The 15,129-nt window shown below is 46.2% G+C and overlaps 1 protein-coding gene across 1 annotated transcript in view; it reads left to right on the top strand.

Annotated features, from left to right (window-relative positions):
* The window catches only part of nhsl2 (NHS-like 2), a 137,578-nt gene extending 123,210 nt beyond the window's left edge, over positions 1-14,368 (top strand). The window contains exons 5-10 of the mRNA XM_041965503.1: positions 2,483-2,665; positions 3,920-5,033; positions 5,149-6,325; positions 6,413-6,722; positions 7,431-7,548; positions 8,266-14,368. Of these exons, the coding sequence (XP_041821437.1) occupies positions 2,483-2,665; positions 3,920-5,033; positions 5,149-6,325; positions 6,413-6,722; positions 7,431-7,548; positions 8,266-8,605 (3,242 nt within the window). The 3' untranslated portion in view covers positions 8,606-14,368. The remainder of the gene's footprint in view (positions 1-2,482; positions 2,666-3,919; positions 5,034-5,148; positions 6,326-6,412; positions 6,723-7,430; positions 7,549-8,265) is intronic.
* The last annotated feature ends 761 nt before the right edge of the window (positions 14,369-15,129 follow it).

The following is a 15,129-nucleotide window of genomic DNA, read 5'->3' as shown; positions in this document are numbered from 1 at the left end:
TTCTAGAATCACTTCTGTGTGAAACATTTTGTGACTTGCGATGAAAAGATTTTGCGATCGCCGTTTCATCATGACGCAGATTCAAACGACGCTGAAAGGCTGTTTGTGACATTAGTCATAAACCTCGACAGCTTTTTAACCAAAATTAACTCAGATTTCAGCTGGAAATCACCTGAACTACGTTTACCGAGCAGCTACTCAAATTTTCAGCTCTGCAGTAGTTGGGTTTGACTACATTTTCATGTACAAATATTTCGTTTTTTGCCCTCCTACCGAGCTGTTTACATGGCTAATGAAAATAAATAATCCGCTAATGTTTCCATTTACATGCAGCCTCCCTCTTTTATTTGTTCAACCACCTTCTTGAAAAGGTCACCTGTGGTATTTGTCCATCTCATAAACTCGTTGACATCCAAGTCTTTTAAAGTGTTTAAAAGTAGCCGTGTTTCTCCTTCCAACCAGACATGCAGGCTTTTCTTTCATGCACGCATCTCGATGAAATCTGCATCAACGAGCTTAATGTTTTTGCGCAGCGAATGTGATCATGTAGATCTATCAGCTTACTGTTGTTCGATGCCTGGATGTATAATTCATACACGGCGCTGCAACGGGGACGCAAGCAGAAAAAAACATGGAAGGAGGGCGGGGTGGGGTCGTCTGTGACTGAAAGCCCCCTGAGAGGCAACGAGAAGACAGACGCCCAAACACGTCGACAGACAGGAAGAGAAACGGGTGATGAAGCTTCATTGACTTTGTGGGAGGCATAAAGAAGAAGCCACACGCTGCTTTCCTACGCTTTGTTTTTGGGTTTCCATTCATCACCACGTTGGTTTATGGTTGGTGAAAGAAGCAGTTATTGAATATGACAGCACAATGATGAGAGAACAAAACGCAGGATGTCTGTTTTTTTGCTTTGTTTTGCTCACCGACACCCATTAAAGACAAAATAAATGCTGCATTGTTCCTTTAACTCGGTTTGTTTTGGTACTGGTGGCATAATGCCAGCGCACTGTTTCATCGATCCCACTTCATTTGATTCATTTTCTGTTTCGCCTCATTGATCTCATGTTTGTTTGTGTGTGTGCTTGAGTGTGTGTTTTTTGTCTGTCTGGTTGAACATCCCAGTTTTTTCTCACTGAGGAGAACAAAACTTTACCAAACAGCATCATTTTGTTGCGGGAGATTAATTCCGGCTGCATCCGATATGACTGTTGCTATAAAACGAGGCTGATGGGTTAATAGAGGCCTGGCTGAGTTATGGCGGCAGTGCATGTCATTGAGGTAATCAAGTAGGTACCTGCTGCCTCTGATGACTCATTGGATTACTGTCTGCCCAGACCAGACATCAGAAGGACAGCAAATACAACAGAACAGCAGGTTTCTCAGCAGCATCTGCTGTAAATCACTCCGGATTAAAAATAGACTGCAGAAAATGACGAATATAAACATGAGGGTATATAGGTGGCAGAAAAAAGAAAGCTACTGCGCAAGCATGCAGAAACACCACTTTCATGCACTCTTTGCATGCAGCCTGTTAAACTAGAGGAAACTTTTAGCATCAGTGGCTCAAAATACCGGCAATCAGGTAAATAGACATCCAGAAATTGGGTGTCCAGCCCCTGAAACCATTTCGTAAGGTCGCCGTCGTGTCATGAGAGTTCATAGTTAAATCTGAACTGCAAATATATAGATTTTTAATTTTTTACAATAAATCTGAGTATTAAATTATGTCTTTGAGAGAACAATTTGGCCAGTGGCCTCCAGGCACTTTGAATTTTACATGCATCCTGATGAATACAGTATTGCGCAGATGTTTTAGTATTCCAGCAGTTTAGTGGCCATTATCCCTCCTTTATAGTGAAACATCTGCATTAAATTCAGAGTTTTAATGACTTAACTGCCGAGCGGAAGTGATTGTAAATAATTACTGAATGAAATAGTCTTGTTGAAAAGAAAAAGCTCTGTCTTGGTGAAAATGACATATATTTTGCTGAGTTTAATATTAAATGTGAAGGAAAAGATCTTTCTTGCTGAACTTTCGAAAAGCTTCCTGTGAACAAATTCCCAAGAATCATCAATCACGCTGATTTAATGCAGAAACTGAAATAATGGCTCATGCATGCAGCCAGTGTGGGTTTAAAGCCAAGTTGCGTTAAGCTGCCGTTGCTTTTTAACTGGCATTGTTCTGCAAACGTAGCAGATTTTGACACAGTGTGACTTCAAATGTGTTTCAGAATGTTTCAGCCACGTTTCTGCATGTCATGCAATTACTGCAAGTTGTGCCCTTCTTGGTCCACCTCTCACAAAAACACATTTCAACCTGAGTGAGGCTAGCTGGGTCTATTCCGAGCCGTAATCAAATACCTGCCGCCATGTCAACAACGTGATTGGATTTGGTGTTTTATTGAATTTAATGTGTGTTGAGTGAAATTACTCTTTGCTTCCTCTTGCTGACCCCAGCATTCCTGCGTTTCTCCTCCAGGTGAAGGGGGAGGAGGGAAATTCCACGGCGTCGACCTCCTCCAGCACTCCCCGTCCCCATCCCCCTCTCCGGGGGACCCCTTCCCCCACCAGCCCCGCTCCCTGGAACCTGTCACGGACACCTTCCACCAGAACCTCCCCCTGAGGAAGACACACTCTGACCTCGACGCAACCTTACCTGCAGGTGAGTGCGGCCATTAGGGGAAGCTTAACCTCGTCCAGTGTTTATTCTTTCTTGTGCTGCCGTGGTGCAGATCCCGTTGCTGTTCATATAAACTGTGCACCAGGCAGAAAAGAGGGAAAAGAAAGGAACAGGTCACCACAAAGCTAAACATCACTTCTTTGGCTGTAATGATACATAGACTTTACAGCACAAGGAGCTTTTCTGGTGCTGACACCTCGGGAGAAGGCAGATATGGGACTGTGACATCTTTTTGTGTGATTCTAATAGTTCGAATCAATGTTTTAATGCCACAAAGGTAAAAAGATCAAAGATTCATTTTGATTTCGCGGTGAATTATTCATTTCATCTTCGTTTATTTGTGTTTTTGTGTCAGTTCCCCTGAACGTGGCTTTGTTGGATTAATCTGGTCTTGTTCATACTCCTACTTGGCTTAATCCCACGCTAAAAGGGGGTCACTGTGGCAGGAAAACATCTTAATCATTTTTCTTTCTCCTCTTCTTCTACCAAATTTTGAATTTAACAAAGAACACAGAGATTAATACTGGGTTAATCATTTCTTTACCCTATATTTGCAGTAATCTGTTTTGCTCAGGGAAGGATGGTGTTGCCGGCAGCCAGGATCTTTTCATGCCTAAATGGTTTATTCACTGCATTGAGATACTCAATCGCAGGGTACGAATATTTCATGCAAACAGCTGAACCTGAATAAGACCTTAATGTGGTCAGGCGAGATAAAGCAGAATATCTAAAATCACCATGTATCTGAAAAATTGATTGTTTTTGTTTTCAAGTTAGGAATGAAGATTAGCCATAACAATATAGTTTTTATGTAATTTGTTCCCAAGACCCAGTGCAAACATTTTATAGCCTTATTTTGAATCCTGACTAACTGGCAGCAAGATAGTGTATAATCTAGGAGCATCGCAGGAACATCCGAGAGGAGTCGTTCAGTAATGAATACAGATGCATACGTGAGTCAAAATACATACATAAAAGAGCCAACATTCACATGTTGTGGTAAATCGAATTCAGTGAATCCTAAAAATGTTTCCCCTTTGTTTGTTGTGTAAAGGTATATATATATGTATGTATATATATCTATTCCTTTCAGAGAACAGATATAAGTGAGCTGGCAACTAGCCAGTGTGTTTAAAGGACTTATTTCTGTTATCAAGACAGCAAACTCCAGGCAGCTGTAGGTAGATAGGAGCTGTGGTGGAGTTCTGTTCTGATGACTCCCTGTCTCCTCCACAGATAACACTTTGGAGCAGCGTGACCGGGACCGACTCCATCCAGAAGCTATGGACCACTCTGGGCTGCTGTGCTCAAACACGCCCTCCGCTTCCTGGAACGGACCTAAGGGCTCCACCTTTTCTCCCGCAGCGTGGAACGAGCCTTACAATTACAGCATGAACAAAGGCCCAGCGGTTCCACCCAAACAGCACAGCATCATCGGCAACGCGGGGGGTTCGCAGGACGGGGTGATGTTGGTCAGCTCCGGACAGTCGGGGAGCTCACATTCCAGTTCATTCGCATCATCGACAAACCTCCCCGGGAGAGGAGGGAGTAACATGCCGGGGATTTCACTGGCAGTGGCGATGGGGGAGAAGCGGAGTGAGACCGAAGGAGCTGCAGCAGATGGAGGGAGAGGAGGAGGAGGGGGAGTTGGGGAGGCAACGAGAGGGCGGGAGAGGTCGGCACGTTCCATAGCAGCGGCGAACGCCTTCAAGTTCCGGGAGCGCTCCCTTTCCACACCCACAGATTCTGGTTCCTTCTGCTTTACAGAAAGTGGTTTAGGCCAGCCAGATGGGAATGTCTTGTCTACAGGGAACGGGAACGCCATGGCAATAACAGACCACCAACAGCAACATCATAACTTCCTGGGTTTGGGTGAGAACTACGCCCTTCTCTACCCAAGAGGGAGCTCCGAAGACAGTGCCAGTACCACAGACACAATCTCCGTCACAGCTTCAGACTACAGCGGTGATGGTCGCTTGCGCCTACGCTCCCGTTCCATCTCGCTTAAGAAATCCAAACGGAAGCCGCCACCTCCTGTGAGGAGCGTCTCTCTCATGAAGAACCTTGGAGAAGCCGAGGGGAGAATCCACCATGAAGGTGGTCTTTACCGGGATGGCCGGCCAAAGAGTCTGCACATCCCCCGGGACCATTTCCCAGACTTCCAGCCTGATTTCCTCCTGCCCAGCTCGTCCTACTCCTCTAAACCCAGTGTTGGTGAGCGGGAGGTGGGTCATGGAGGCCCTGATGGTCCTCCAAGCCTGGAGGTCCAGGCACCAGACAGGGAAGGAGAGACAGAGCTGACCTTCCCCACTCACTGGCAGCTGGGGGAGTGGAAGAATGACCCTTACAGGTATAAAATGAAACTACACTAAATGTTAGAATCTGGTCTGGTTGTTTGTTTTCTGAAGTATTCGCTCTTTCTTTCTACAAATACACTGAGTTCTCCTCCCCTCTGTTTTCTCCAGGTCTCTATCAGGCTCCAGCACAGCAACAGGTACCACAGTGATTGAATGTATGAAAGTCAGAGGCAGCTCGGAGTCCCTCCTTGATTCTCCCTCCACCTCCAGAGCCACCTCACCCTCACAGCTCTCCATGGAAACAGACATCAAAGCATCCTCGCCCTTCAAACCCCCAGGACTTATGTCTCCATCAAGTGGCTATTCCAGTCAGTCAGAGACTCCCACCCCAACTGTTCCACTCAGTCATATGGCAGGTCAGGGGACAGCAGGGACAACAGGGACACTAGGAACATCAGGGTGTAAGTTGCGCCCAAAGATCCCAGAAAGGAAATCGTCGCTACCATCACCCAAGGACCCGGCTGCGAGGTCTAGATTGTCCTTTGAGATGCCTGGGAATGCACATCTGGAGCTGTCATCAATCAAGCCAAAGCAAAAGGCCAGCCGACGGCATTCTGACACCTCGACAGCGGCAAAACCGGGAAAAATCAGCCCCAATTCGTCACAGGCATTGCCCGTGGTTACCCAGAATGAGCTGAAGACGATTCGGCTTCGCTCTGTCTCACGTGGTGACTTTGAAGACTGCCCTGATGGGGCCTCTGACACCATCGAAGAAGAACAGCATGGCCGGGACCTAGGCGAGGATCCCAGCCCGCCTCCCACCCTACCAAAACCAAAACCACCTGTCGCTGTCAAGCCCCCGTTGCCCAAGCGGCCCCTAAACCTGCTCCTCAAGTCTCCTTCCCCATCCTCCACCTCCCCCCTAGCCCTCGACTCACCTCCTGCCTCACCTGTGGACCGACCCGTGCCTCTAGGCAACATCTACAAAGTCATGAAGAAACCCAAACCCAAGAAACCTCCACCACAAACTCCAACAAGTCCCTCTGTTCTCCCAGATGCTACCATGGCTCCACAGACTGCCTATGATCATCCATTCCTCCCCCACTCCCAGTCCCTCTTTGATCTCCCTCCTCTTCCAGATCCCCAACCTCTCCTAGAAGACCCAGTGATGGAGCCTGAATTTGGCGCAGACACAGAGATCCGTCTTGGTCCTGAGGACGGAGGCTCGCTCCCTTCTCCCTGCAGTAACCAGGAGGCTCCAGAGCTCCAGGACAAGAGCAAAACCCTCCCCTCAAGGATGACAATCTCCTGTCTGGCAGAGCTGTCGGACAAAAAGAAACCCAAGGTGAGGAAGACACCTGTGAGAAAATGCTTTATTTGAGGGGTATGCTGGCTGAACTCATCGCTGTGCTGATTTGACATTTCTTTCCAGGTTCCACCTCCAGTCCCCAAGAAGCCGAATGTCCTGCTTCTTCCCACATCAGTCCACTCCTCCACCAATGGCAGCGCAGAACGGCAGACACCACAGGCCGACAGCCCCGTGGGCCTTCGGTCTCCTGTGAGCACATTCTCACCAGAGGAGTTTCCCAGTGCTCCCAGTGTTCCTGATATGCCAGAGCACGACGAGAACCACTTGGGAACAGACGAGGAGAGTTCAAAAGAGTCGTCACTTCAGTCATCTCTGCAGGATTCCTCCCTCACAGAACTGGGAGAGAAAATGGCCAGCGCAGGGATTGGAGAAGGTATGTTTTAGGAGAAGGTTTCAGAAGTTTGTCACGTGCTGATAAGCTTCTTTTCCATATAATAGGTCCAACAAATATAATAGGTTTCAAGGCGTTATTGTGTACTTAGAAGCCATGTACCGCGAGATCTGAAAAGGAGGCACTATTTGAGTTTAATCTTGATGAAATATACTCTACCATACACGCAGCATTTGCTAACACATATTAGCTAACAGATAGTAGTTGATCTTCGTCTTGTTTTGACAGAAGCTGTGGACCTCCTAACCTTTTTCTTGCCGCTTTATATGCATGTGTTTAATGGTAGCCTGTCAGAGCTGCTACATTTGATTAGGATCCTTCCCTGCTGCCTTTGATGCATAACCTCCGGATTCTGCAAGAGGAGATTTCTCAGGTTTTGAAGCAAATCAAGCCCAATTGCTCTAAAATTGGACCAAATCAAAACAGAACGGTTCCCACTGTTTGTAACAGTGAAGATGACATTTATCATTATTATCTAATTATGACCTGATTCTGTGTGTAACTGAGTCTTATTTGCTTTAATTGCGAGGGACGTACACATAGATTATGAATATTTGCTTTGGCGAAACAGCCAGCAGAAATGTACAGATATGATGTATCTAACAAGGCGTAGTTAGCTAAAATATTTAATTTCCAAAAAAATAAATATATTAATGTGACGTTTTACTATTATTTCTCTGTCTGGCTCAGATGACTCGGCAGCCAATGAGAAGACGGTACTCCACATTGCTGAGGAAACAGATGACGACTTACTGGCCAGCACGCCTGCGACACACACCACCGAAGACCTGTTCACTATTATTCACAGGTTTGCACACGTGGCCATGCGTACACACATTCAATACACATTTCAGTTGTGTTGTATTTACACACAGCGTTAGAGCCTTTCCTCGGAAGGCTGTTGGAAAGGTTAAAAAGTGCATTAGAGGCTTGTCTGTTTGGACAGCACACACTTACTCTCGCAGCTCAAATGGTTTCAGCCAACACCAAGCTCGCCTGCCGGCTTATTATAACCCAGAGCGTGTGATGAGAGACGCATTGTCTTGTTGAAAAGGTGTGAGGTGGACGGAGCATAAGGTTCCCTAGCAACGGCTACATGTATAGTGGATTACTGCATGACCAGCAGCTCTGGTTTTGTCCTTTTTTTTTTTTTTTTCGTAATCTCTCTCTCACACATGCACACAGCATCACAAGAGAGCTAGTCACTAAGCAACAAGTGTTCACGATTTTACCTTGCATGATGCTGAAAATAGCTCGAAAGGCGAAGAAGAAAAGGTGAGGAGGAGAAGAGGGTGAGCAGGAGTCGATGTTTTCATCTCTTACAAGAAAGGATGGAGTCCCTACATATGTTTTTATTCTCTAAAAGGAGAGATGACAGTCTAAGTTTGGCTCATCTGGCTTGAGGAGTACATTTCAAATAAGGAACTGAAACAGCTGCAAATTGTGAGGTATTTGAATGTGCTCCTTTGTCTTCACATTCTCTGCCGTTGCTAATAATCTTTTCTTTTCTCTTCTCTTTGCCCAGGTCCAAGCGAAAGGTTCTAGGCCGTAAGGAGCCGTCAGACTCCTTCGGCAGCCGCCAGAGCCTGGTGTCCCCGGTGAAGCACAGCACCAGTGGCAGCGACCTCCGAAATCTGACCTTAGGCAGCAGTCAGAGGTCGAGCTCCCGCAATGAGAACTTCATGGCCCTGCTTCAGAAGAAAGGCAGCAAGTCTTCCAGCGGAGGAGCCAGAGTCTCTGCCATGGAGCTTCTCAAAAGCACAAACCCTCTGGCGCGACGGGTCACAGAGTTTTCAACCACCTCGTCGACGACCGGCGAGGGAGGGGACGCAGCGTCCGGGAATGGCAAACCCAACGATCAATGAACGGAAGTACTGTAAACAGATGTTAGCCAGATCCGTTTGCTGTTGACAAAGCTACCAACCAATTCTACAATGTGCCACCCACTGCAGATGGGGCCCTCTGACTAACATGTCCAGCTGGATCGCTCCAACTACTGATTGACCATTTGCACCGTCCAATCGAATTGGAGAATATTTTTGGACAAAATGGTCCCTCCCATGGTTGAAGCGCTATTGTTCCCAGTCAAACCGCTCCCTCTAGGAAAGTGAGAAATCTGTGGAGAGCAAAGTTTGTACAATTATCAATGAAAGGTGGAGGTTTCAAGGCTACGCTTCAACACTGCACCGTGTTTTCCCTCGTTGGGGATATGCTCAGTGTGGAGGCTGGACGGATAGATGGATGGGTGGAGCAGATACCAGGAATATAAGGATATACAGTGGATATCTTTGCTCCTGTCTCCTTCTGGATGAACACATCAAGAGTCCCTGATGACGACAGTGGTCAATGTATATGAATCTGTAACCAGAGTACTGATCCACTGGGACACCACAGAGGACCACTAATCAAACGAATCCATGAAATAAATGGAGTAACATACAGAAGATGCAAAACTTCAAAATGATTCAACCAAAATCCTCCAACCAGTGGCACTACATCACCGACACCTGCGGACCTACACGAAATGAAGGGTAAATAATTAACGCTGTGATGAGGCACCTGAGGAAGCAAACGTGCCCAAAACCTTGGACTGTGTCTCCTGCAGCACCACAGCAGGCATCGGCACCGCCATCCTCAGAACACGATATTCTGATTCAAGCGGACGAAGCGCAGGATTTACAAAGAGGAACCACGTGGGGGCTTTTTGCCACCAAAGACGAGGACCTTCACGAAACATTCCACAGAAGCACCCGGCGATCGGACGACATTTTGGAACACAAGCACTTTTCTTTTTCCTTGGCGTCGGAGGTCGTTTACATGACGCAGCCTTTGCGTTTCGAGACACTCGTCAATCATTATTTTTTCAGCCTTTGTTTAGATTTTTTTTCCTACACATGCTAGATGGCCATACATGTCTAACTGGATTGTACTGTACGCATCATGTACAAAGATAAATGTAACGCATCTATCGACGAATATCATTTACGGACACAAAGACTAAAAATAGTGTACAGAGCAGCAAGCAGCTTGGACTACAAACTGCCCACACGGTGGAGGGAAAACACACACTCAAACACACACACACACACACACAGATGAAGGAGTAATGCCATGGAAGACAAACAGACCTATCTACACAAGTGTGTGTGTGTTCATACGAGTGTGTGTGCAGATGAAATCTTGCCTGTGGAGTTTCTGTACGGAGAGCATGAAGCAGGCCTGGTTATTAAACAGGGTTTTTATTCATTTTGGTCTCTGGTGACGGGACCAAAGGACTGTTAAAAACAGACCAGAGGGGACCTAACGGTGTGTGTGTGTGTGTGTGTGCGTGCGTGCGTGTGTGTGTGTGTGTTCATATGTGTGAATAGAGGGAAGTGCCAAGAACAACGTGGGAGAGAGAGGAAAGAGAGAGCGGGAGTGTGCGTACATGTCTTTATTTGTTTGGCAGTTTCGTGCATGTGTCCTCACTACATGTGCACATTTGGACTCGCACATATTTGTGTTTGTGTGTGTGTGTGTGTGTGTGTGTGCGTGTGCATCACCCCCCCAGCATAAGAAGCCCCCCCCCCGCCTACACATTACAGAATCATAAAGATTCTGGAACCCAAAGGGATTCTGGAACCAGTAGGATTATGGATTCAAGAGGACGTTGGGAACCAGTGGATTATAGAGGCAAAAGGACTCCGGAACCCGGCGGATGCTGGAATGACGGGCGGAGTCTGGAATCCTGGAACGAGGGAGCCTCCTGACACCAGAGCCCCGCCAGGCCATCACAGCCCCGGACGGAGACTCTGAGACTGTCTGCAGTGACGCTTCGGGGCCCGAGTGCTTTGTTTTTCCCTCCTCCGTGCACGTTTTCACACTCTGTCTCTTTTGTCTCAGAGGGGAGGTGGCGGCCCGCGTCACCCTCCTCCACTCGTTCCTCTCCTCCTCCTTTCATCGCTGCCGGAGCACACACTCCATCTGTCTCTCTGCATACGGCATCATCCCTCTTTCTCTCTCCTGCAACCTCCCTTCGAGCACATACAGTAGCACACTCTCTCTTTCTTCCTCTGGATACCGCAGCCTCTCTCCGTTTTCGCACGTAGCATCGCCTCTTCACCCCCTTTCCCACGTTCTCTTCCTTCCCTCTTTTCACCTTCTCTCCATCCTCTCCTCCCTTCCTCCGCCTCTCTTTTCTCTCTCCTCCTCCTCTCCACCTCTCTGCATTCAGTCTATGCATCTGAGCTCGGCAGACGACACGACACCGGATGAATGTCAATGAATGACTGTTAAGAAAATAGATGCTGTGCTTTGTTTGAGACTGCAAAAAAACAAAAACATCTTTCTTTCTATCAAACGCTTATCTTCTGCCTTCTCCAGTTCTTGCTCTCTGAGTTTTTATACTTTTTCTTTATCTTCCTTTTGAGTTTCCATGCAACATGGAATTAACATGGAGGAATGAATGAATGGATCTGTGCACAAACACGGAAACAGGCAGGGTTTGAATGTGTTTCCGCATAAAGGACTTTCGCCTTTTGGACTGTGAACGAAACACCTTGTGGTCCTTGACCCCTGACCGGCCCTCAGTTCTGGATCCCTCTGTGGACGGTCTGAGGATTTCTGGATTAGCAGTGGTTCAGCTCTACCACCTGACTTATCCTCTGCATGGATGGACCGTGTGGCGGGAGGAAGGAACCTTTCATCTCTTGACTCCCTGTCTGCAAACTATCCCTCGGTGCTATTGAGTCAGAGCTCCCCCTGGTGGACGCAAAAGAAGGAACCACACATAACAACAGGAGAGTTAACAAAGAAACTCCTTCACACACATCTCTCTTCCCCACAACAGTCCTTCAGGTATTCCATCATCCTGAGAAAAAAGATGAAGATTTTAAAAATGCATAAATTATCACCATTTATGATGACTAGTCAAGTGACGCTTGTTTTAAATATTTAGTGAATGAAAAAAGATAAACCTATAAAACTCTGTGTTTGTTTGCCTTGTATACTGAATTATGGGCGTGTTGCTGCAGCGCCTGCTGTGTTTGTTTTATTTTGTTTTATTATTTTTTTTAATTTCAGCTGCCTTGGTTGTGCACACACAAACACAACCTTTTGCAAAATTTGGCCAAAAACAACAGTACAGGTGTCAAAGAGAGCATTCATGTTCAATCTGACCTGTAAAGAAAAGTTTGGAAATCTGGTTTTACCAGTGATGCGTGCCTCAAGTGACTCTTATTAAACAAATATTAGCCCAAATCTGCATTCATGCACAGGTCTGCAGAGTATAACGGTGTTTAGTTTAGAGCTGTGTCCCTCAGAGTGAAAAAAGCTACAACAATGAGCTGAACTAAACCCACAGGATGGGTTCAAAACAGGGAGGGAAGAGAGAGATGCGAATCTGGTGTCAGGAGAGCAAGCACATGATGTTTCTGCACGCTTGTTGTTAAAAAGTCATTTGCGGTGTGTTGACGCGTGCATCTAAGAACGGGGGCGTTAAAGGCGAGGCCGCAGGGCCGGGAAGAATGTGTCGCTTCCAGGATCAGGATCAACAAACCACAGTGTTGTTTGTTCCTTGAGCAAACAGAAGTTTATCTTCAACGTGGCACGTTTGCTTCGACAGGCTTTAACAGGGAAGTGAGAGGAGGTGCAATCACACAGAGAAACATATGAGGATGATATGAGGATATAATCATTTAATATCGAGAAGAACATGTCTCTTTTTTTGCAGTTTTTGCACATATTTCTAGAGGAGGGTTGCACCCGAGGTAGAACTCATCTCATTGGTTGGATTAATCATCAATGGGGCGGAGCCAAAGACCCCGCTGGGACATTACTGCCAACCGTGTGCCATACTTTTGCTACTTTTTACTTCTACTAACAACAAACTTAGTGACAATGGGAACAATTGGCTGTCAGTGCATTTGATCGAAGCCTTAGCTCCTCCCAAACACAGCATGAGAAACTCTCGACAGCTCCTCCCATTGGACCTTCAACCAACCAATGAGAATATTTCAGCCTCAGGAGCAGCTCTGCCTGCAGGAAATGTCTGGGACTGCGACATATTATATTGAAAATGGGGTTTTTCTGTGAAGTGTGAAAAGAGAGCTGACACTGAGAAATATATTGAATATTTAATCCATTATCTGTTCTTGAGGAGGACAAGTGGGGAAGGAGGAAGGAGGGGAAATGAGGGTGTAGAGCAAAGGTTTGATTCTGCTGAATGCGGGGATTACCGCCACATATTCCATCACATCTCGCTTCACCTCCTCTCTCCCCCCTCTCCTCAGCTGTCGTCTGACTCAGAGGAGTAATCACTTTAAAAGCTTCTCCCTGTCTCCTCCTCCTCCTCCCCGCAAAGCGCCGAAAGGTGTGGGAAAGCACAGAGCGCCGCAATCGGCCGTCGATTAATTTGGTTTGATTTTACAGTCGGTCTCTGCAGGCGCGGAGCAGCCAAACCTGCGAACCTGTTGCTAAGCGACGTGAAAAGACAAGGCGTGTGGAAAAGTTGTGAGTGAAGTTGGAGACTTGGAGTTCAGGCGAGGATAATGTTCTCGTAAGGTGTAAATGAGGCCAAATGACTAATTAGCATAAACAAATCGAACACATCCTCAGACTTTAGATTTAAAAGGCAAAGTCGACCACAAGGCAAAACCAAACTATTATTTTACCAATTTGTAGAGAAATCTGCCACCACTTCTGACCCGAGAACCGAAGCGTTCCCACCAAATGTGTGTCAGGTTACAGCCGAGAACCAGGTTTCAGATCAGGTCTGGGCCATTTTCTTGCGTCCATTCAGATAGAATTTATCATGTGTTGCGAGGGCGTTCAGTGGGAAGAGGGAAAATGAGAGTATAGCCAATGCATTTGTCTGGCAGGCAAACATTTACTAATGTATGAGACACTAAACTTGGATCTTTTGGCTGCAGCTCACTGTAACGCAGTGGTTCTCATCTCAAAGCACCAAAACATTCAATTTACAACCCTCCAATGTCAATGATCTGCTAACTGTAATCCACAGTTTTTTGCAATTTTCAGATGTGATTTGTGATGAGCTGCAGCTCACCTCAGAAAATAAAACTTCAGCGGTCGTGTTGGTCAAATGTCCCTTTTGAAATTCGCTAAAAATGACAAGTTTGTTCTTAAGATGATTAACTTTTTAATGCTTTTTGTACGAGAGGGTGAAAGAGGGTGGAAAAGAGGAGTAATGGTTGCAGATTTGGGCCAAAGAGTATCTTGCATTTGTTTTAGGAGCGCCAGGAGGGTGGGGTTGGCTTTGGAGAACGTCATGCTGCCCCACCCTGCTGCCAACTCCAGGCTACATAAAACAAACCCCCGATTTTAACCCCAGTTCAGGGGCTGTACAGGCAGCTTATAAAGACACAGAGATGATAATTAGAGAGACATAGAGACAGAGTGACAGACAGAGCTATTGGAATTATTCTATTTTTGTTATTCCCCATTGAAAAAAGACATATTTAAAGGAATATTCCGTGTATGTATTGAATAACCTCTGTTCCCCCCCGCCCCATCCAGTGGTGTGATCTGTAGCTGCGAGGTGGCGTCACACACAAACGCTTCCCTCCGCAGCTATGCAATGCCAATGTGATGAAATTATTATATCATTATAAATAAATTATTTTTCTTGCTTAAAAAAAAAAAACCCAGAATGCTTTATTTGTTTGTGCCCGGCTCGTCTTCAAGGTCCCGTTCTGAATCGGCATTAATGAGTTCCCCCCGGAGAGGAAACAGCACTTCTGTTAATTGGGTGTTTGAGTCGACACAGTGAAGCACGAGACGCTAAAAGCTCTTGATCCGAAGTTTAATCGTTATTTACTTATTCGCTTGAAATGACTCCGCGTGTTCACAGAGCAGAAGGTGGTTTGTGAGACTTTGTTTTTAGTTTATTGGCTAATCTGTGTCCTTTCACTGATTTCTGCTTGAATCCTTTACAACCACGTGCAAACTGCAGCGGATCAAGTGTTGATGGAAGTCAATGAGTGACCATGTAGAACTGTCTTGGAGGATATGTGGGTGGAATTTACCCTCACAGCAGAAATCCAGATCAGCACTGAGTCTGTTTTTTATTTAGCATTTTATTTGAGTCGTAGTAGCTGAGACATGATGTTTGTTTTCATAATCAGCTGCATTCACCTCCAAGACGCAGCGACCCTGTGTTCACCGCAAAAACACCCAATTAGCTGTCTCAGTCGTGTGTGTGCATGTGTGTGTGTGTGTGTGTGTGTGCGTGCCCTCTTGTTTTCATAAGGACCAATTAGAGTATTATGGTTTGTGAGGACATTTTTGAAAAGTGAGGACATTTTGGCTGATCCTCCCTTCACCAAAGGGCAGTTTGAGGGTTAATGACATTATATATTTAGGTCAGGATTAGGGGCTAGCAATGCATTAT

This window comes from Chelmon rostratus, chromosome 23 (assembly GCF_017976325.1).
Source record: "Chelmon rostratus isolate fCheRos1 chromosome 23, fCheRos1.pri, whole genome shotgun sequence".
NCBI classification, from domain to species: Eukaryota; Metazoa; Chordata; class Actinopteri; order Chaetodontiformes; family Chaetodontidae; genus Chelmon; species Chelmon rostratus.
Note: the sequence above shows the minus strand (reverse complement) of the source record. Positions and strands in the feature narration are given on the sequence as shown.